Source organism: Topomyia yanbarensis, chromosome 2 (assembly GCF_030247195.1).
Source record: "Topomyia yanbarensis strain Yona2022 chromosome 2, ASM3024719v1, whole genome shotgun sequence".
Taxonomy (NCBI): domain Eukaryota; kingdom Metazoa; phylum Arthropoda; class Insecta; order Diptera; family Culicidae; genus Topomyia; species Topomyia yanbarensis.
In genome coordinates, this window is record NC_080671.1 from 212,991,998 (window position 1) to 213,016,574 (window position 24,577).

The following is a 24,577-nucleotide window of genomic DNA, read 5'->3' on the forward strand; positions in this document are numbered from 1 at the left end:
GAAATATGACCAAAAACATGTAATCTATTATTAACGCCAAAACGGCTTATTTTAGGTCAATAGTATCTTCGGAGAATTTAATGGAGGCAATATGCCCTTTCTTTTGGTATTGTGCTTTTGCTGATTAATCCCCCTATGAGTGAGATATTTTCACAAATTTTCTTGGAAGTGATTATATCGAAATGACGCCTTCAGAAAATTTGTAGCTCTTACTTTTGCGAATAACTTTACTGAAGACTTCAAATATCTATTTTGAATACTTTGAAAGTTATGGCTTGTTGTTTGTTGATTACTCTTTGTCGCCTATTTATTGTTCAATATAGTAATAATCCATTGAAATAAGCTAAACATTATTTCGATAAAACAAATTTTGTATTTCATTTTACTATCTACAACCGCTTGAAATAATCACCGAACACTTCCAAGTTGTCTGGAAGGAACTTGATAACTTATCAGTGCAAAAATGTTCATTTGTGCGAACCTTCTGACTGCAATTTTTCTAACTTATAACCATCGGATCGATCTGAAACATATCGGAAAATGCGAAATAAATAACTCCAAGCAATGGCGTAGCCAAGAGAAGGTTTTGGGGTTTAACACCATACGATTTCCATTCGATTCTAGCAGGTTCTTATCGATTTTGATGAGCATTTGATTTTTGTTGTATGACCAATTATATGTATAGGTCAAATGTTTAAAAACAGTAATTTAAGGTCAAGATAGCATCATTTTGAAACCGCCAATTTCGGAGGTTTAGTATCTTCGATGAGTTTTACAAACGTTAAACAGCGCATCATTTGATAAAATAATTTTGACGGTATATCGTCCAAGAAGTATTTATGGTGAATTTTCTCAGGTTAATATTCATGACTACAATAAAGTCTCAACAAATTCGCTAAAGACACGAACTCTGTTACTATTTTCTGAAAAATAATTCTGCATAATTTTAAAACTTCAAAAATTACGGTTTCGGAATTATACCGTTTGGACAGTATGATCGATTTTCACCAAACCCCCACCAAACCGAATTTCTGGCTACGACGCTGACTTCAAGTAAGTAGAAACAAAGTCGTTCTACACTCGTTCACAAGAAACTTCTTCGAATGCTGAATATCTATTATAATATATTGAAACCCCGATTTTATCAGCCTGGGCTCTAGCAGACGAGCAAGTCTGAATTCGAGAAAATCTTTTCTTGCGCATGTTTTCCTTATCATGAAGATGGAAATATGCAAAAATAAAAAGTTCATCATAATCAGAAATAGTTATCAGACTACATCAAGGGACGAGAAGAATATTTTAACAGCTTCAGTTTATTATAAAGAAAAAAATTGCCCGATTTAGTCAATGTCCCCATTTTGTCAGCCTAAAATACACCATGAGATTGATAAAAATGGGTCTTTTAATGTATGTATTATTCACTGTGTTTCACATTAATAGGTACATTTCATTTTTGGGGATTTTTTATTGCATCGAACTACAAAAATTTTTAGGTAGCTTTCAAGGGGTTATTTTATAGACTTCTTCCAAAATTTGGCGAACCTATTCCAATTCGTATACCAATTAATTGGTATACTTAAGGGTTTATATGTTGCAGATAGAGAAAATACTTAAATTTTCAGCTTTTTTCCTACATAATATTATGAAAGCTTATTAAACAATTTTTCCTAATAAGTTTGTGAAAATTGTAAACTATTTGAAATTTTTTAACAGTTTAATTTTTTATTTAACCGTGATTTTTTAATAAATAGTGACCATCGATTCACAACGTAGTCTATTTTTCATGGCTTGCGGTGAGCACGATCTCTCGAATTGCTGAACTGAAAATTATGGAATAGAAATTAATTTTTAGTATTCTTTACAGATTTAACTCGTCGCGCAGATAGCTCTGAATTAGATCCGCTGGTGCCCTAAGACGATTTCGCTAGATTTTCAGAGCACTGTGCACCCAGTGCATTAACACAAGTGACGGAAGGTTATCGAAAAGTTTCGTGAAAATGAAAATTCCAGTAATGATGATGATTTTCCCAAACGGTTCGTTTTCGAGAGGTTTTTATTTGTTCTTTGGCATTAGGATTAGCGTCACCTTTAGAAAAAGTCGATGTCGAAGTAAAATTTGGAACTATGCACGCATTGACTTCAGAGATAGCGTGGTATCAGGAGGTGCCATTTCATTTCAACGCTTTTTTATGAAAAGGGCGATACTTACAAATGTAAACATAAGGCTTTTTTTCATACATGCGAATGAGGGCTTTGAAACGCAACAAATTAACCTAAAAATTTTGATTCTACGATATTGCTTTCTTAAACTACAGCAAAAAAATACAACGGGCGAAACTGTATTTTTGTTTGTTTATTCAAAGTTTCGCCCTCCACGCTCCATGCAAACAAACAGGGCGATACTTTTCTTGCTAGCAGTTTAGAGAAGGCGAAACTGTTTTTTTTCGTATTTTTTTAGGATTATTAAGCTGATACCAACTGTAAATAGTAACAATGATCGCTATTGAAAAAACCCGGACTAAATCGGTGGTGTAAAACGTTAGTTATTGTAAAAAACGTAAGGGCAATACTTCAATGCTGATAGGTGGGACTGAAAAAGTAAAGCAATCGCCAAAGGGGCGATACTATCATTTTGTCAATTTCAATAGCAAAAACAAATTTTAATTAAATAATTTCCAATACTTTATGAAGTTTTGGGTTTCGATCACTGAATCATGCAATCTAGGATGTAAAAACACAATAGTTCTTGTATATGAAATAAAGCCAAGTCTGGAAATAATCACTGATGATTTTCTTTGAATGGTATCACTGCTAGTATCGCCCTTTTCAAGAAAAAGCGTAGATTTCTTAGTTCTCAATCGCGTTGGAAATTTGAGTAAAGTATAAACTTCAAATCGATTAAAAAAATCGATTTTTTTTGGCTCAGTACAATATATAACCCCTTTAGGAAAATTCAGTTTTCCCACCACAATGCATTGATTGAGGAATTTGGATGTTTTATTAACAGAGCATTAGCAATAATTCGTTTGTATGTCTATTTTATGGACCATTTCTTCGCTTTCCCATTGATTTGGTTTGAGATTTCTAGCACTGATGTTGTCCTATGCTGATTTGAGTGATTCTCTGAGTCCTGCCACTATCCCATGTAGTATGTGTTATCAAAAACATCGCGAAGCATCAAGCTCTAAATGTTCTCAAACGATATAATATCCGAAGAGAGTGATAAGAGTTATAAGAAATGTCTCATCACACTGTTAGGTGGATTAAAAGCGTTTTAAATCTTATAATTGTAATATCTCGCAAAACATTTTGAGATCCACTGCAAAATGTTTACACAATATTTTTAACATGATTTTTATTATTTAAAGAAAAAATAAGCAAAAAAATTTATCTAACTTTGAAAAAAAATCTCAATTTTTCCGGCAAGCTCATACGAAAGTGCAACTTTTTAAATTTAATATTTTTTCCATGCATTAATTACTTTCCGAGCTACCAGCGATTAAAAAATGTTCAATTTCTCTAACTTCAAAAGCTGAAACCTCATACCTTGAAGTAAATATTATATTCAGCCATAACAAAAATACCTGTCAAATATTTATAGCCAAAGAATGCAAGAACAAAATTTGGAAAGAACTAAAATTTTATTTGTAAATCTGACGTTGATTGGCTCGTACGGTGCATAAAAGTTATCATCGATGTCTAAACTATTTTTCGTGAATGAAACGAAATGATTCGTTCTTTCATCAATTGTTTTATATAGTATAAATATTTTTGGAAAGGGTAAATTTATTTTTCGTACATAAAAGAAAAAAATGTATTTCTTAATTACATCGGATCTTTTTGGATCGATGTTTGACAACATCGATTTTATTCCACAGTGCTCGCCCCTATTGTGTACTACAAAAAATTGTTATACTTGCGAAACTTATCCATATATATATATATATATATATATATATATATATATATATATATATATATATATATATATATATATATATATATATATATATATATATATATATATATATATATATATATATATATATATATATATATATATATATATATATATATATATATATATATATATATATATATATATATATATATATATATATATATATATATTTCGATAACAATCAATTAAAAACTAAATAAATAAAAAAAACCAAAGTTGGTTTTATGAAACTTATTTGTAGCAGAATTAAAAATATTTTTTCTCAGTGTATACTCTTATTTGACAGTTTGAGCTCGAACAGGCAGTCGAAATCTAGTAGCGCAATCTAACAAGCTCGAAAACTTGGTCGAATGCGATACGTAATGCCGCAATTTAGTCGAAACGACTTCAAAACGTTTCGAATCGAGTCACTCGAATCGAGATGCGGAATGCCAGCCCTGTAATAGAGACCACACCGTTATCTACAAGCTGCCTTAGCGTCCAGGAATTGACAAGACATTCGTCAATGTCATTCACGTAAAAGTTATAGAGAAAGGGGCTTAGACATGAGCCCTGGGGAAGACCCATGTAGCTAATTCGTGATGTCGATAAATCACCATGCGAAAAATGCATATGTTTTTCAGACAGCAAGTTTAGCAAAAAGTTGTTTAGAGTCGGTGAAAGACCATGCTGGTGCAGCTTCTCAGAAAGAATTTTGATAGAAACTGAATCAAAAGCCCCCTTTATATCTAGGAAAACTGATGCCATCTGCTCTTTGCTAGCATAAGGCATTTGAATTTCTGTTGAGAGCAACGCAAGACAATCGTTCGTCCCTTTGCTTTTGCGGAAACCAAATTGTGTATCTGACAGTAAGCCATTTGCTTCAACCCAATTATCGAGGCGAAACAAGATCATTTTCTCGAACAACTTTCGGATACAGGACAGCATCGCAATCGGTCGATACGAGTTGTGGTCGGAGGCTGGTTTTCCTGGTTTTTGAATGGCGATGACCTTCACTTGCCTCCAGTCATGAGGGACAATATTACCCTCAAGAAACTTATTGAATAAATTCAACAAGCGTCTCTTGGCAGAGTCTGGCAGATTCTTTAACAAGTTAAATTTGATTCTGTCTGGCCTTATTGTTACATGATAAGAGAGCAAGTGAGAACTCCACCATCGAAAACGGTGTTTCGTTCGCGTTATTGTGAGGGGACGCGGCGCGGTAGATCTTCTGTGCCGGGGCGAAATCCGGACAAACCTTCTTGGCAAAATCGAATATCCAACGGTTTGAATATTCCACGCTCTCATTAGTACTGTTTTGGTTTCGTAAGCGCCGGGCCGTACTCCAAAGAATGCTCATCGATGTTTCTCTCATAATCATAATTTTATTGATTGTGACTTCGAGGACGTCTTCGATTATAGAAAAGCAAATTATGAAAATATTAAATATAAATTAAGCAGTGCTAATTGGCAGTCCCTTTTAAAGAATCAAGAGAACATTGAATGTGCAATGGAGATCTTTTATAATATTTTATGGCAAATAAGACAGGAGGAAGTTCCACTCACGAAAAAACGACGAAATCATGCATCCAAAAATCCAGTTTGGTTCAACAAGGAAATTATTAATTTGAAAAATCGGAAGCAAAAAGCTCAAAAAATTTACAGAAAACACAATAATCAGGATAATTTGGAAAAATACCTTAACATTCGTGACCAACTAACTTTTGCTATTTCTTCGGCACTAACTGTATATAATGCAAAAACTGCAAATGAGATCAAGTCATGCCCAAAAAACTTTTTTAATTACATCAAAACTAAGTTGAATTCATGCAACTTCCCATCAAAAATGTCTTTAGATGGGAAAGAGGGTGAAACTTCAAAAGATATTTGTAATCTCTTCGCAAAATTTTTTCAAGAAACTTATTCTAACTATTCAGACAATGGTTGTGACTTTGAATATTTTTTTTATTTTCCTGGTTATTCAAGGGATGTTGGTGTCAGTCACATTAATGTTCAAGATATCTTGTCTGGTCTCAATGATCTAGATGTCACTAAAGGCTCAGGACCTGATGGAATTCCACCTGCTTTCATAAAGAATTTAGCAACTGAGCTTACGTCACCTTTATTCTGGCTGTTCAATAAGTCACTAGAATCTGGTATTTTCCCAAAAGATTGGAAAAAATCATTTTTAATACCTATTTATAAATCGGGTAAAAAATCTGATATTCGCAATTATCGTGGAATTGCCATTCTGTCTTGCTTTCCCAAACTTTTCGAATCCATCATAAATAAAACCATTTTCAACCAAGTCAAGCATAAAATAACAAATTCACAACATGGGTTTTTTAAAGGCCGTTCAACTAGTACAAACCTTTTAGAATTTGTTGATTACTCGTTAAATGCCATGGATAAAGGAAATCATATAGAAGCTCTTTACACTGACTTCAGCAAAGCTTTCGATAAGCTGAACACTCCCATGTTAATATTCAAACTTGAAAAATTGGGAATCGAGATGAGACTCCTCAATTGGATTAAGTCGTATTTAACAGATCGTCAGCAAATAGTAAAATTCTATGAGATGAAATCTGATATAATTAAATTTACTTCGGGGGTTCCTCGGGGTTCACACTTAGGACCTCTTCTTTTCATTTTATATGTCAACGACATCTCTCTTATTTTAAAAAACATTAAAATTCTCATATATGCGGATGATATGAAGCTATTTTTAGAAATTAGAAATAATAATGACTATAATGTTTTTCACAATGAAACACAAATCTTTTATACATGGTGTTGTAAATGTTTACTGGAATTAAATGTTAAAAATGTAATCTCATGACTTTTAGCAAAAAAACAAATCACGGCTTCCGTGTCAATTACATTAGGTAATCAAACCGTTCAGAAATGCGATAAAATAAGAGATTTAGGAGTTATCTTAGATAAAAAATTAAAATTTGTGGAACATTACAACACAATTGTTCATAGAGCTAGTAATATGCTTAATTTTATAAAACGCTTCGGATATCACTTTCAAGATCCTTACACAATTAAAACTCTTTATGTATCATCCGTTCGGTCTATTTTAGAATATTGTAGTATTGCTTGGTCACCATTCATAAAAAACACGAAGTGAGAATTGAGTCAATCCAAAAACAGTTTCTAATGCACTACGCAAGTTAAGATGGACAGTATTCCCTCTTCCATCTTATAAAGCACGTTGTATGTTGATAGATATTCAAACATTGAAAGAGCGTCGGGACTATGCTATGATCTCGCTTCTAAACGATATTGTCATGCAGCGTATTGACTCATCTGACATATTGTCAAAATTAAATTTATATGCTCATACTCGTCAATTACGCAATAGAAATTTGTTCGCGATAGGTCATCACCGTACAGACTATGCTAAATTCGAACCACTAAATCAGATGATGGCTGTGTATAACGAGCATTGTGAAAGTATTGACCTTACCATGCCCCGAACAAGTTTAAAACAGGTTTTCAACTCTTTACGGCATCATAGTACATAGAAATAGTATACAGGATAGTATATAAGCAATTAATATTTGTATAATGTAGTCTACACTTGATTGACGAAATAAATAAATAGATCTAAGGCGCTCGGTCGCGCTGGAGGGGCAGGAATCCGTGTCATTTCACCCGTATTCAAAATAGTCATATTGAAGTTGTCGCAAAGCCCATGGAGTAGGGTAGATCGATTATCGTCATGAAGGCAACCCCATGCCGTGCCGTGGGAGTTGAAGTCACCTAAAACTAGCCTCGGTGCGGGGAGGAGTTCCGCAATATCGCAAAGCCGTCGGTGGCTAACTGAGGCTCTAGGGGGATGGAGGTGGAAGCAATGCAAAGGTCTTTGCCTTTAATTCTGGTTTGGCAAGCGACAACTTCAATGCCTGGTGTCGAGGGGAGGTCGATCCGATTGAAAGAATAGCACTTTTTGATCCCCAAAAATACTCCTCCGTAAGAGTCTTCTCGATCCAAGCGAATATTATTAAAATCGTGGAAGTGTAGGGTTATTTCTGAAGTGAGCCATGTCTCGCATAGGGCAAATGCATCGCATTTCAAATTATTTAGTAAGATTTTAAACGAATCGATTTTCGGGATAATGCTTCTGCAATTCCACTGTAGAACAGTGATTAAATCCTTGACCTCGTTCGATGAATTAGCCATCGAAGGATACAATCGCTGAAAGGAGGGGCCATTTCGTAGTGAACTGCATCAAAAATGTTTTTACTGCGGGGAGAAAGCTTATCAAGATACTTTTAAGGGGGTCAGAAATGTTTAACGCTGTAAGAATACAGTACACAATGTCAGAGAAATTTATTGAGCCAGCACTGTTTTCTTTCTCTGGCTGAGATATGGGAACACTTGGGGTTTTTGATGTTCCTGGAAGTGCTGGGAACTCCTTTTCTGAGCTCAGGTTACTAAGATCGGGAGCGACTTGCTTCGGTTTTGCACCAGTACTTCCTTGAGCAGTTATTCTAGGGGGACCATGAAGAGACACCTTCTGGCCATTACGACGAAGCTTGGAAGAGGAAATGTTCTTCCTTTTTCAACTACTTCTAGGCACAGCAGAAGATGTTCCCTGCTGGGGTTCATCACAGTCGCCTTCGTCAGTAGACAAGTTGGTAAAGATGTTCGTAGAGACAGGTGGCGTAGCTATCTTAAGCATTTCTGCAAAAGATCGCTTAGAGCGTCCCTGAAGGGAACACTTAAGATTTCCCTCGCGCTGTTTGTACGCGGGACATGAAGGGAGATCATGTGGGTTTCCCCCACAGTAGAGACACTTTTCGACATCTCTACCACAGGAATCATCCGCATGATTCCCACCGCATTTCCCACAGCGGGCTTTATTGCTACAATGGGAGGCTGTGTGTCCCAATTGTTTGCAATTAGTACAGGTCATGACCCGCGGCACAAAGAGGCGAACAGGTAGACGAACCTTGTCAAAGAGGAGGTAATTGGGCAGGGCAGAGCCGGCGAAGGTCACCCGATAAGAGTCTGAGTTGACGTATATTTTCTTGCCGTCAGCTGCGACTGATGCTGAATGCAAACGTTTGCATTCCAGTATCTTCACTGGCTTAAGCATGGGGTCTTTGAAACAGCCAGTCCCATATTTTAGCAGGTCCTCGCAATTCAGACTCGAATCAGAAACGACCCCACTGACTTCAACCCTGCTAGCTGGAATATACACCCTGTACTCCTTCGTAAAGGGCTCCTAGCCAGCAATATCGTTTGCCTGAGTTGAACTGTTAACCACCACCCGAAGCTTATCAGGACGAATTTTCGATATTTCTGTCACGGCCGAATACCGATCCGTCAGAACTCGAGAAATCTGCAACAGATTCAAACACTTTTTTTCTTTGGTCCGAAAGAAGATCACAAATGGCCCGATGGCCGAGCTCGGATATACCTTGAGCCGGGGAGCCGATTTTATTTCGACGTCCATCTCACCTTGAGATGAACCGCCGTCAGGGGAAGTCATTTTTGTTCGGGCCTATTGCCCAGTCCACGTTATTAAGACAACCAAGAAGGGGAAACGAAAACTAATACTTAGCTTGTGTAGGTAACGGTATCCAGACGGCTTACTAGAAGAACACTGCTTCACTTGTCACTGACCGGCTAACGGTACTCAGAAATAGAAACACAAAAGAAGGGAAAAATACTGAAACCTCAACTAGGCGTAGAGTGTGCAAATAACCTTGAACGCGGATTAACACTATTTGTCGCTATAGAGTGTACGGACCGATGACAAAAGATTTCTATCTCGACTGAGTGCTCGATAACGAATGAGATAACTTTATTTGATTCTTGTTCGTCAAGGTTTATAATCCTAACATAGTTCGATATCGATTGATATTTCATGCACTGATTATCACAGTCCCTTATTGACTACCATACCCTGTCATACCCTCTGCCTATAGTAAACAACACATCCATGCGCGGCGTCCATATGCAAAAGCTCTAGTTACCCACTTGAAGCTTTTGTCACATGACGTTCTGTCAGATCACATCTCAGAGCTTTTTATAGCACGTTCCGTATGACAGTTCTTACTGTCAACTGCCGTTCCGTGAATGGCAAATTGTTTATACACAAAGAATATCTCGTACGTATATCACAGCGAAATATTCTTTTTTAACACTTTCCCACAATTTGAACATTCAATACACCGAATAACCTTCTGTGTATATTTTTAGCTAACCCTTTATTGAAGGCATCTGCAGGTTGATCGATGGTCGGGATAAACTGTAGTTTTACTCTACCAATTTTGATGAGATCTCGGATGAAAAGGTATTTGATATCCAAGTGTTTCATCCGTTGATGTGATCTTGGCTCCTGTGCTATGTTGATACATGGGATGCTGTCCTCCATTATGATGAATGGTGTTATGTTTACATCCAATTCATTAAGAAGTTGTGTTAACCACACTCCTTCTTTCGAAGCAGCGCAAAGTGCTATCAGTTCTGCTTCACTTGTTGATAAGCTTACCGTCGGTTGTCGTTTCGTTGACCACGAAATAAAATTACCGTATAGTAGAAATGCGTATCCTGAACTGATTTCCTATCATCAGGATCATTTGCAAAATCTGCATCGAAAAATCCTACTAAAACAGGATAATCGCTATTTGATGAATAAATTATTTTTGTGTTGCTCGTTCCCCTCAAATATCGCAATATTCGTTTTAATCCTGACCAGTGCCAATCGGTGGCGCAGTTAGCATATTTGCTTAGGGTGTTTACCGCAGAGCAAATATCAGGTCTAGAAGTTAGTGAAAGATATTATAGGCATCCCAGCAGTTCTCTGTATGGCTCTTCAGTGATTTTTGCCTAAGATTTTGACCATTTCGTGTTGATATCCAATGTCCCCACTGGTTTACAATCAGCCATCCCAAATCTAAGAAGTTTCTCCACGTATATAGTTTGAGAAATTTCAATAGTCTGGCTTTCCAAATCACGATTTATCTCCATTTCCAGGAAGTGCTTAACCTCTAACATGTCTTTCATTTGGAATAACCTTCCAAGTTTCTTTTTAATCCACGTAATTGCTTCGATGTTTTTGGCAAGTAGTAAAATGTCGTCTACATAGAGTATTACTATAATGCCTCTAGATTTTGACTTGTAGATGCAGTTGTCATTTTTTAGAGGGACAAAACCTAGTGTTTTCATTGCATCATCTAAATGTTTATTCCAAGATCTGCTTGCCTGTTTCAATCCATACAAGCATTTGTGTAGACAAACAGTTTGTCTTTGCCCATTTACGTTTGGTGGAAGATTCATGTATATTTCTTCTTCTAACTTCCCATGTAGAAATGCAGTTTTGACATCCATTTGATGTACTATCAATTTATGCTCGTTAGCAAGGGCTAGGGCTGGTGCAAATGTTTCACAGTAATCGAATCCAGGACGCTGTGAACACCCTTTTGCCACTAATCGTGCTTTATATCTTCCACCTTCTTTCATTGAGAAAACCCATTTTGAGTTAATTGGTTTAACTCCTTTTGGCAAACAGTTAACCACTGTCCAAGTGCCATTTTGGTGTAATGCATCAAACTCTTCTTGAATAGCATGCTTCCATTCGTGCCAATCAGAAACTTTCTTCAATTCCTCAATAGTTTGCGGAATCTCTTCGTTGAAAATCATTGCTGTTTTTGCTGTATAATCGGAATACCAACCCGGTATCTTTCTCTCCCTCTTGCTTCGATGCAATGATTGACCATCATCGTCGTCCTTTCTTTCGTCTGTTGGATTTTCATTTGTACTTTTACAGTCAGTTTCGCCAACGGATTCTTCAAGTGAATCTAGATTATCTTGCCCTGGGGTGGCATTGCGCATCTCGAAACGAAAGGATTATTGTATGCAAGCTTGTATGAAAAAGTCGATTCGAAGAGGTTCCATAATGTCACCTCTGTTTTGATGAGTGTGTATTCTTCATGCTGTTCTTCATCAGAAGGATGTATAGCAGCATCCTCGTCTTCGTTCTGTTCTCCTTGGTTTAAGCGTGTACATATAATTAAATTGATTGACCAGATGGTTCTACGAAATCCATGTTTGTGAGGTCAATATCTTGATTGGCTCTGGTAGATTCATTGAATACTACATTTCTGCCTATTTCTATTGAACGCGTATCCTTGTTCCATAATTTAAAACCATTATTTGCGTACCCCACAAATATCAAAGGTTTTGTTTTGAAATCTAATTTCTGACCTCTCTCTTTAGGTATTTGTTTAAATGCTTTACACCCAAAAACTCTTAAATGATTCAAGTTTGGTCGCTTTTTGAATCATTTTTCATACGGAAAAATCTTCTATCCCACTTGTTGGAGATCTATTGATTAGATATGTTGCTGCATATAATGCTTCTCCCCACATATCTTTCGCTAATCCACTTTCGTAAAGCAATGCCCTGACCTTTTCCATTAAAGATCTGTTCATACGTTCACTTACACCATTTTGCTGTGGTGTGTATAGAACTGTGAACGTCATTCTAATGCCATTTCTTTTGCAATGAGCTTGAAATTCGTTACTTGTATAGTCCCCTCCATTATCACATCTTAGTTTTGAAATACGTCTGTCGAAGAATGCTGTCGCCATTGCTTCGAATTCTTTAAATTTCTCGAAAACCTCCGATTTCTGTTTCATGAGGTAAGCCACGAGAAAGTGCGTATAATCATCTATAAAGGTTACAAAGTAACGATAGCCATCATAGGTTTCCTGCTCCATGCTTCCACAAACGTCCGAATGTATGAGTTCCTGTGGTCGTTTTGATCTTGGCAGCTGCAATTGTTTAAATTTGGATGCAGCCTGCTTCCCCGCCATACAACCATCACATACATTTGTTTCACTAATATTTCCAGAAGTTATATTGATACCCTCAACCATTCCCTTCTTAATTAGTTTCTCCAGACTCGTATCACTGATATGGCCAAGTCTTTTATGCTATGTTTCCAAACTCACCTTCTTTCCGAACAATGCTAAGTTTGTTCCATCTTCCGCAAGCTTTTCTTCCCGAAATAGATCAAGGTGGAATAAACCATCAACGAAGATTCCTGAAGCAATTACTTCATCTTCAAATTCAAAGATAACCTCTTCATCTGTAAAAGTAACCCTTTTACCATTTTTGCTAACCCTTCTAACCGAAAGGAGATTTTCTTCAAGACCCGGAGTAAAAAGAACATTGTACAATTTCAATTCTTTTATTGTATTGTTACCCACAACACTTTTCAACCGCATTTTTTCAATTTTTGTAGCCCGTAGAATCTGGCCCGCTTTCGCCGTCGAAATGGTAATTGGCTTCTCTAATTCACGGACGTCTTCCAGCAGCTTCTCGTGGTCGCTTGCTCCTGAGTCAATCACAAATCTGACTCTCTTACCACGATCCGCTTTGGTCATCATTGCAAAGCTCTTTTTAGGCTCCAACTTTTGCTGCTTCTTGAACTTCTCTTTCTCCTTCGCGTTAAACTTTTTCATTAGTGGGCATTTGTTTTTAAAATGCCCAGTTTCGTTGCAACCGAAGCATCGGGTTACCTCTCTCCTTGGCTTGTATTTTGAAGACAGCGCAACGTTTTTCATTTCTGCTTGCTTCTCTTCCCCAGTTTCAGCATCAATAAACATTCGTTTGATCTCAATGATCGGCTTGGCACACAGTTCTTCATTCGTCAGTACCATCAGAGCGCCTTTGACGTGTCGGTACTTGTCTGGCGTGGAGATCAGTAGAGCATGAACTTTTTCCGATGCCGTCATTTTTGAGCCCATACGATCTAGCTCGCGAATAATCAGATCGTATTCATCAAAAATCATGGACAATTTGTCGTGATGTCTTTGTTTGATGGTGTACAACCGGTCCCGCATATTAACCATAGCGGCAGTACCGCCCTTTTGGTACGTTCTGACCAGAGTATCCATGGTTTCTTTAGCATAGTTGAGCCCAATGAGTTTATTCAAAACATCATTGTTGACCATCATAACAATCTCGTCTAATGCTTCGACGTCGTCATCAAGCCGTTTTCTTCCTGGCTGTTTCTAGCTCTTCCGAGGCACCTACTACTGGTTCGTAGAAGTCCTCTTCTTCGGGCGTGCGTAGCAACGTGTGCTGGAGTTTCATCTTTATAAGATGATGTTCCATTCGCCATTTCCAGGCTGGGAACCGCAACTCCGAACCGTCGAATATCGATTCGCGGTTGACGCTACCAAAGTATGCCGTCGTCGGCACGGTACGCTCGAGAGTTCCCCTCTCGTAGCCACCACCTCTGCTGTTCTCGAGAGTAACCCTCTCGGCAGATCCTCCAGCTTGCTGCTGGGTTGCCATCCTCTGCTTGCTCCCGAAACGCTGGTTCTCGCTGGATGCCGTTTCTTCCCGAAACGCTGGTCCTCGCCGGATGTCGCTTCTGTCCGAAACGATGGTTCTCGCTTCTACCCGAAACGCTGGCCCTCGTCGGATGCCGTTTCTGGCCGAAACGCTGGTCGTCGCTGGATGCCGCTGCTACCGGAACGATAATTCTCGCCGGCCGTTTCTACCCGAAACGTGTATCCTCCAAGACAACTATTTTACAATAGTCCAAGTGGCTAGTTCCAGTTAACTACTGGGCCCATCACCTGTTGATAATACCGTAAGAAAACTCCAAGTGTTTCTGTAGGTAGGTTTGAGATAACTTTATTTGATTCTTGTTCGTCAAGTTATACAATGCTAACATAGTTTGATATCGATTGATATTTCATGCACTGTTTATCACAGTCCCTTATTGACTACCATACCCTGTCATACCCTCTGCCTATAGTAAACAACACATCCATGCGCGGCGTCCATATGCAAAACTCAAGTTACCCACTTGAAGCTTTTGTCACATGACGTTCTGTCAGATGACATCTCGGAGCTTTTTATAGCACGTTCCGTATGACAGTTCTTACTGCCAACTGCCGTTCCGTGAATGGCAAATTGTTTATACACAAATAATATTTCGTACGTATATCACTGCGAAATATTCTTTTGACATTAAACATGTCTTACTCCACTATCTGGGGCTAGGTGTCATTCTAAAATCTAAACTATCTTCCATGTAACGAAACTATGTAAGGTTTGCACGCTTATAACTCCGATATTACTAGATGGATTCTAATCATTCATACACCAACCGATTTAGAAACACCTAACTTAAATATTGGTAATAATTTAATATCTCCCCAATAAAAGTAGACGTTTGGAAATTGATAAAATTAAAAAGTTCACGAAAACGGGAAAATTACCATTCGTGAGGCAGATTTCTCAGACACAGCCGTCATTAGAAGGCACCTTAGTCGCTCAATCACACACGAAAAGTCATAAATAGAAGCGACGCATGTCCGTTTAAATCAGTTGTTGCTAATATCCCATACGAGCAACATCATCTCCGGGCGATGCAATAAGCGCTATCGATTTTCAGCAACGTTGGCATTTGCACACACTCGCACCTAAGTGACTTAACCATATACGGTTAGTTTATAAATAGAGGTGACGCGTACACGTTTGAATCAGTTTTTGTTCTTATGTCGAACGGGTAAGATCATGGCTGCAGCGTCTGGACGGTAAGCGGTAGACGCTATGCATTTTCGGCAGCGGTGGCCGTGTGCGGATTTTTCGGGTACCAGCACGGTGTCACAGAATGATTTGCAAAGTGGGTGGGTGGGGTGGTTTGGATTTAATTCAATGCGGCAGGATGTGTGCTGCTCGAGAGTGTTACGTTGAAAAAAAATATTTATTTTTATGCATGCGTGTGCGTTATAACTTGTTAATCCATGTTTACGGCGCTTTCCCAGTTAAACTCATTCCGGAACCGGTTCGGATTTCTGAATGGAGTCATTATGGATTCCAAATCAAATGCAACAACCGATTCCGACTCAGAATCGGTTGTTGCATTTGATTTGGAATCCATACTGACTCCATTCAGGATTCCGAATCAAATTCCCATTGGTTTGACCGGGTTGTAGCTGCGTAGGGTAAAGAGCCTATTGGCTTTCATATGTTTCATATTTCGGTTATACGGCCTGCGTTAAGCCAAACCGAGCTAAGCGTCATAATTTTTTTCGTGTATTTTTCGTACCAAAATTAATTTTTCGATATCTTATCATTTACATAGAAAGTTAAAGAACACTGGCTTGCTTTCGTTTGCTATTTGGGTTCCCAAAACATAACAGATATTAGAGTTCCTGGTGCTACATTGGATGCTGGAGCGATTTTTGATAAAGTACCTCAAAATGGCGCTTGGTCCTCTTTGGCTTAACACAGGCCATATGTGACATATATTTCGGTTATATGTGTTTTATCAGTAAGGCATCTGACAACGTGCTTCTGTAGTTATTGCACTGTTTAGCAGCGTAGTATTTTATATAGGAGAGTACACTCAGTTTTTTTTACGCGGTTTTTCTTGCGCGGTATTTTTTTACGCGGATTTTGAAATTTACGCGGTTTTCATTTACGATTTTTTTTAAATTCACGCGGTTTTCATTTTGCGCGGCCTGTATCCCCCGCGTAAAAAACCCTGTAATTGCATCGGAAACAATCACATTCCTAGCAGAAGTTTTTGTTTTATAATTTCAAACACTTTTGTTTCGTACTATACAAAACGGAAAATTTTAAAACAGAACTTACCGTCCCAGCAGCAGTTTAAGCGGGTGTTCTTTTTCGATTAAAATTCGAGCCATGTCTTAAAAGTATCTGTCCTGCCCTATGTATTTAAAACACAGTTCTAATCGCGTTTCAAAGTATACAACAAATAGAACGGTTAAGTATACCAATTTTAATTATAAAATAAATCTGTTTTAAATTATGAAACAAACCGCTGTACTGAAGATATAATTATGTCAGTCCTATTACCACATAAAACACCTATATAACATAAAACGCTGCAGAATTGGTTTAATAATACAATGTTTACACTACAGAGTTATAACACGTTTTAATAATTAGCAACAAGAAAAATGTCACCAAGATAGCATAAAAACCCGTTTTAACCGGTAGTGCGAACGTTGTATAACAATGTAATTTATCAAATAATTTCATTTGTTCAACCACCAATCGATCAAAAAATACTTAACCTTAAGATTGTTTACTTGAGTTCATTAGTACATTATTGAAAATTTAAATGGAAAATGAAATTTCATATTTCATGGAGAATCTGTATATTTCCGTTGGCGGGCGTGAGCTTCCTCATCACAGTTCTCAATATGGAACTTTTCTTTTGAATATATTTTTTGGACAGACCAGTCTATTTTTACTAGATGGATCAGCCAAATAATGCCAATCACCTAGTGAGATACTTGATTAATAGTAATAATAGGTTACCGTTAAATGACCTTCAATAAATTATGTTTTAATGGGGAGGGTATATAGCAAATTGTAACATATGAAAATAGGCGAGTGAGCAAGAACGTGAGTCGATATGTGTGATAGATAAAATTCATTTGCACGCTCTTGAAAAAAGCTACATTTTTAATGTCACTGTGGTCGTGTCCTGTACACAACCCTTTAATTTTTTAACATAAGTTTGTAACTGATTCGCTCTAGAATACCTATCTGTCTTTTAATTTCATTGCTTTCGTTTCTCTTAGTCTCAAATTTGCCGAAAATAGCCAACAAAATCGATACAGTACATACTGTGAATACGCGAGCATTCATATCGTTTTTTCGTGTGTTAAAAAGTGTTGTATTTCAACGACGCGGGAATTCATTCCCTTCAAATTAGTGTTAAAGTTGTATACTGTCTTCACGCGGATCTGGAGTTATCGCCGGAAATAGTCGAAAGTTTTGTACCCGCATGTATCGCAGATAAGTATTCGCCTATTGTTTAGTTTATTTTTCTGCTGCCGCTGCTGGTACCATGCCTATGGCGATGGATACTGGCGGGGAAGAAGGAGAGGCCGATAATCAAAATTTGGTCGTCACAGTTTGCGCGCAGTGCTCTGAGCCGATCGCGAATTCTGATGCAGATATAGTAGAATGTTTTGGCAAGTGTACATTAAGTATTCACACAAAGTGTTTTCCTAATGTGACTAAGAGAAATAGAAGTTTTGCGCCATTCAAAGAATGCTGTTTTTGTTTGTGATACATGCTTAGTTTTGCATGACTATAGAGTTTGTCATAATGACGACGTTTTGAGCGACATCGTGCATAAATCGAATGAGCTCTCGTGTGTTGTTGAATTGGCAAAAAGTTTTGAAGCTAAAGTTAAGCAAATCGTTTGCTATGAGTTTGAACGTTTTAATAAGCGACCATTATTAGTTGCCGAAGAAAAAGTGGACCTATCACAGCGTTACAATTTGCGATCAAACTCTAAACGCCGAAACTTGTACGGCGTTGAGATTATCGAGCCACCTAATGATGAAACGTCAAAGCGGGGTTTTAGTTTTGCCAAAGTGGTTAAATCGAGAGCCGGTGTGAAAACGACAAACATCGCGAAAACGCCCCAAACAAAACGCAAACCTGACCCTGTTATTATAATCAGACCAAGAAAAACCCAGCAGTAGAATATACTAGGAAGGAACACCGAAAGAGGGTATATTAATGTGGGCCGAGTTTTTAACGGGAAAGATGGAGCACTTGTAGTATCAGCGAGGGATGAAAAATCTGTAACTCGCTTGAGAGAAAACGTAGAAAAAAGCATGGGAGACCAGTTTGAAGTATCGGTGCGAGATTGCATTAAGCCGACGATAATGCTGATAGGCAAGAGTGATGAGCTAAATTAACAAGAGTTGAAGGAATCTTTGACTGAACAAAATGAAGTTTGTGCTAGCATGAAGCATTTCAAGTTTCGTAGAATGTATTGCAACGAAAAGTTGAAATATGCCAAATATAGCGCAATAGTTTAAGTTGACGCGAAAACTTTTTTTAAAACAATTGAAATCGGAAAATTAAACGTTGGATGGGACAGGTGTCGTGTGTTTGATGGTCTGGATGTGACACGATGATTTAAGTGTTGTGGGTTTAATCATAAAATTGCTGAATGTAAACCCGAATGTATGAAATGTCCAATTTGTAGTGGCAATCATCCGGTTGAAGACTGTAAATCGGGAGTACATAAATGCGCAAACTGCCAGAAAGTTAGAAATGAACAGAAACTGAAAATTGATATAAACCACACCGCATGGAGCAACCAATGTCCAGTGTATCTACGGCAGTGCCAGCACCGAACTGAGCGAGTTGATTTTTCTACATAGTAATTAGAGCAGCACTATGAAATTTTATTTTTGAACATTGCTGGGGTTCCCACACACTTTGATGAGCTAAAGCTTCTTATTGGCTGTGTGAAACCAAAGCTAGTCGTATTGACAGAGACCCATTTGACTCAAACCCGAGATATGGATGAGTTTTTCATCTCAGGGTATAAATTGGTGAGTTGTTTTTCCCGATCGGTGCATACTGGAGGGGTACATCAGGAATCAGGAATCAGAATATATTGGCTTAAATGGCACGTTCCCCGTATGTAGTCGGGGATTTGTGCCTTGCCGTGTATTTTCATCATTTTCTGAGTGGAACGAAAGGACAAGAGGTGTGGGGAAGTAGATTTGGAAGGGTGGGAAAAATAACAGCGCAAAAACAAAAATAAACAATTGGTAAGTTAAACTCACAAGTAGTTTATCTTGCCTGCGAATAATCCTAAAGCTCTTAACCACATTGGATAAGAAACTTTAGTATGTCTCTGAGTTTCAGTCGTCCAAACATGGTTTCGTCTATATAAGGACGGCCGAAAACTCGAAATCGCAATTGTGCTACCGTTGGATAGTTGCATATCAGATGATATGAGGTTCCGTAGTCGAATTCACAAAGATCACATGAAAAAGACTCAGCGCGCTGAATAGTTGCCATGTGATAATTGAGTTTGCAGTGGCCGGTTAAAGCCCTGGTCAGCATGCCGCAGTGGAGCTTCGAAAAATGCAGGAGATTTTTCGAAATCACTGGGCACGGTTGTTCTAGAAACGCCTTTGTTTGGCGACACGTTTGTAGATTTCTCCAATAATTGCGGTGCTCGAACGAAGCCCAGGACCGTATTTTTTCCCTTATCCAACTTGTCGAAATTGGCAGCGCGGGCTCAGGACTTGCCCTGAACCTGCCCTGGCCAATTCGTCAGTCCATTAATTTCCAGTAATACCGCAATGTCTGCTCACCCAGACAAGGTAGATAGTGTTGACAATGCTTAGTTCTTCGATTTGGATTTGGCTCGCGATCACTAGCTTGGACCGTGATTTGTCTGAGCAAAGGGCCTTGATTGCAGCCTGACTATCGGAGCAGAAGTTTATAACTCTGCCGGATATACTCAGTTGATGGGCCGATTGTACCCCGCACATAATCGCAAAGCTTTCTGTTTGGAATACAGTACAGTATCTACCTAGTGAGTGAGATTGTTCTAATTTCATTTCACGACAGTAGACACCAGCACGTGCCTCCATCAGAGAACCGTCAGTGTAACAGACCACTTGCGTTTGTTGTTGTCTTTCCATATAGCCAGACAACCATTCCTCTCGAGAGGGAAACTTTACATGGAATGTCCTGTAAGGAAAACTACATGTGAGTGTAATATCGCTGGGAGCAAGAATATCTTCACCCCATGTAACCATTTGTGACCACAATCGTGTATGACTGGTAGCAAGATCAACGTGGCTACTGTTCCAAAGCCCAGTAACCTGCAGTCTGTATGCACATGATAGTGTTTCTTGTTTGAGGTGTATGGTTTAATATTTAAAAGTGCCTCAAGAGCAGCAGTCGGAGTCGTGGTGAAAGCACCAGTCAACGCCATGAGCGCCATTCTTTGCAGATGGTTTAGCTTTGACTAAACTGTCATCACCTATCCCCTAAGCCACCACACAAGGCATCCATATAACAGTATTGGACGTACAATTGTCGTGTAAATCCAATAGATGTATTTAGGTTTGAGACCCCAGGTCTTTCCAAAAGTTCGTCTGCACTGCCCGAAGACAATGCACGCTTTCTTGACTCTCAACTCAATGTGAGCAGACTGATTCAGTTTGGAATCCAATATAACTCCAACGTATTTGACTTGATCTGCACACAGTACCTCACGGGACGAATATATATATATATATATATATATATATATATATATATATATATATATATATATATATATATATATATATATATATATATATATATATATATATATATATATATATATATATATATATATATATATATATATATATATATATATATATATATATATATATATATATATATATATATATATATATATATATATATATATATATATATATATATATATATATATATATATATATATATATATATATATATATATATATATATATATATATATATATATATATATATATATATATATACACTCAAGTTTTTTTTACGCGGTTTTTTTACGCGGGTTTTGAAATTTACGCGGTTTTCATTTACGCGGATTTTGAAATTTACGCGGTTTTCGCAAAAGTTCGTCGGTTTCTCACATTCAGAATAAAAAGATTTGTACTACTTATGTACTCCATCAGTTCAGAGCCACTCATATTGATGTCTGAGTTGCCCCAAATGATGTGATGAGCATTCGCATCACTGCCGATAATGAGCGGAAGCCCATTTCTGGTACAATATGATACAACGCTTTTGAAATCATCAGAAGGAGACGACAAGTTGTGCGGTAGATATGCTGAACAATATATATATATATATATATATATATATATATATATATATATATATATATATATATATATATATATATATATATATATATATATATATATATATATATATATATATATATATATATATATATATATATATATATATATATATATATATATATATATATATATATATATATATATATATATATATATATATATATATATATGTATATATATATATATATATGGGGCATTCCACGCAAAATTCGCCACAAAATTTTTTTTTGCCCGGATGAATTTTTTTCTCGGTTTAGTAGTCAAAAATATTCGACACGTATTTTTTTATTTCAACATAGTAGGCGAGACTTTCGAGATTATTTGTGTTTAATTTCACCATTTAAAAAAAACCTACTTTTTTCAATCGCTCGTACTGTTAAAACTAAAGAACGATCATCACATCAGGAACGTTATACTACGTTCACACTACGAGTTAAAAAGGGGTTTTAACGCTATCTTGATGACACAATGCAACATGCACATCAGTGTGGGAAATACACGATCACTCTGCTTCACGATGTTGTTTACAACATTGAAAAAGCCTTCTCGCTCGAGCAATCTAGCTTGGGTGTATTCCTATTGAGGGTGCTTTTGACAATGTGTCCTTCCAGTCTATTCTGGAAGCGACGCGCGGTCATGGGATACCTGCATGTATCTCGGGTTGGATAAACGCAATGCTTAGTAACCGCATACTTTGCGCGTCACTGCGACCGGCTGAGATACAGAAGTTGAGTATTTGTGGTTGTCCTCAGGGCGGCATTCTGTCACCTTTGTTATGGAACTTGGTAGCCGACGGCTTGTTGAATAAACTCAATGAGCTTGGATTTCCAACCTACGGGTTTGCTGACGATTAAAGATCATCCATAAATGACGTAGCATTTTTTGAGTGATTTTTAACACCCCCTTCCCCATCGTAGCATTTCGTCACAAACCTCTAAATACCCCCCCCCCTCTGATAATTACGTAGCATGACGGTAACCCTACCCCTCCCCTTGTCACCGTAAAAAATTTTAAAAAAAACGATGTCAGATGAAACTGGTAAGATTGTCGTGACATCAGGTCAACCCCTATTACCTTTAAAAAAGCTACGTAGCATGATATAACCTCCTACCCACTGTCGTCACACATCATCACAAATTACAAAACTCCCCCTCCCCCATATAATGCTACGTCATTTATGGATGGTCCCTTACCAAATACTAATTACTGGATTTGGCATCGGAACAATCTTTGATTTAATGCAACAGGCATTAAGAGCTGTCAAACAGTGGTGTCGACAAGTTAAACTATCAGTTAACCCAAGCAAAACTTCAATGGTTCTTTTCACGAAAAAGTGAATAACAGCCGGGGTTCGTCCCTTGCAGATCCTCGATTCTGAGGTACTGTGTACAGATCAAGTCAAATACGTTGGAGTTATATTGGATTCCAAGCTGAATTGGTCTGCTCATATTGAGTTGAGAGTCAAGAAAGCGTGCATTGCCTTCGGGCAGTGCAGACGAACTTTTGGAAAGACCTGGGGTCTCAAACCTAAATACATCTATTGGATTTACACGACAATTGTACGTCCAATACTGTTATACGGATGCCTTGTGTGGTGGCTTAGGGGAGAGGTGATGACAGTTCAATCAAAGCTAAACCATCTGCACCAACTGGCGCTCATGGCGTTGACTGGTGCTTTCACCACGACTCCGACTGCTGCTCTTGAAGCACTTTTAAATATTAAACCATACACCTCAAACAAGAAACACTATCATGTGCATACAGACTGCAGGTTACTGGGCTTTGGAACAGTAACCATGTTGATCTTGCTACCAGTCATACACGATTGTGGTCACAAATGGTTACATGGGGTGAAGATATTCTTGCTCCCAGCGATATTACACTCACATGTAGTTTTCCTTACAGGACATTCCATGTAAAGTTTCCCTCTCGAGAGGAATGGTTGTCTGGCTATATGGAAAGACAACAACAAACGCAAGTGGTCTGGTACACTGACGGTTCTCTGATGGAGGGACGTGCTGGTGTCTACTGTCGTGGAATGAAATTAGAACAATCTCACTCACTAGGTAGATACTGTACTGCATTCCAAGCAGAAAGCTTTGCGATTATGTGCGGGGTACAATCGGCCCTTCAACTGAATATGTCCGGCAGAGTTATAAACTTCTGCTCCGATAGTCAGGCTGCAATCAAGGCCCTTAGCTTAGACAAATCACGGTCCAAGCTAGTGATCGCGAGCCAAATCCAAGTCGAAGAACTAAGCATTGTCAACACTATCTACCTTGTCTGGGTGACCGGACATTGCGGTATTACTGGAAATGAATGGGCTGACGAATTGGCCAGGGCAGGTTCAGGGCAAGTCCTGAGCCCGCGCTGCCAATTTCGACAAGTTGGATAAGGGAAAAAATACGGTCCTGGGCTTCGTTCGAGCACCGCAATTATTGGAGAAATCTACAAACGTGTCGCCAAACAAAGGCGTTTCTAGAACAACCGTGCCCAGTGATTTCGAAAAATCTCCTGCATTTTTCGAAGCTCCACTGCGGCATGCTGACCAGGGCTTTAACCGGCCACTGCAAACTCAATTATCACATGGCAACTATTCAGCGCGCTGAGTCTTTTTCATGTGATCTTTGTGAATTCGACTACGGAACCTCATATCATCTGATATGCAACTGTCCAACGGTAGCACAATTGCGATTTCGAGTTTTCGGCCGTCCTTATATAGACGAAACCATGTTTGGACGACTGAAACTCAGAGACATACTAAAGTTTCTTATCCAATGTGGTAAAGAGGTTTAGGCTTATTCGCAGGCAAGATAAACTACTTGTGAGTTTAACTTACCTGTTGTTTATTTTTGTTTTTGTGCTGTTATTTTTCCCACCCTTCCAAATCTACTTCCCCACACCTCCTCTCCTTTCCTTCCGC

At 38.1% G+C, this 24,577-nt stretch overlaps 1 protein-coding gene across 5 annotated transcripts in view; it reads left to right on the plus strand.

The window, feature by feature from the left end:
* Positions 1 to 24,577, plus strand: part of LOC131682856 (FAD synthase-like) — a 350,246-nt gene that overhangs the window by 140,781 nt on the left and 184,888 nt on the right. Inside the window, exon 5 of one of the 5 annotated variants that reach the window (XM_058964629.1) lies at positions 1,865 to 3,149. The exons of the other annotated variants lie outside the window; for them this stretch is intronic. Coding sequence (XP_058820612.1) covers positions 1,865 to 1,886 — 22 coding nt within the window. The 3' untranslated portion in view covers positions 1,887 to 3,149. Of the gene's footprint in view, positions 1 to 1,864; positions 3,150 to 24,577 lie in introns of those variants that run through there. 5 annotated transcript variants of the gene reach the window in all.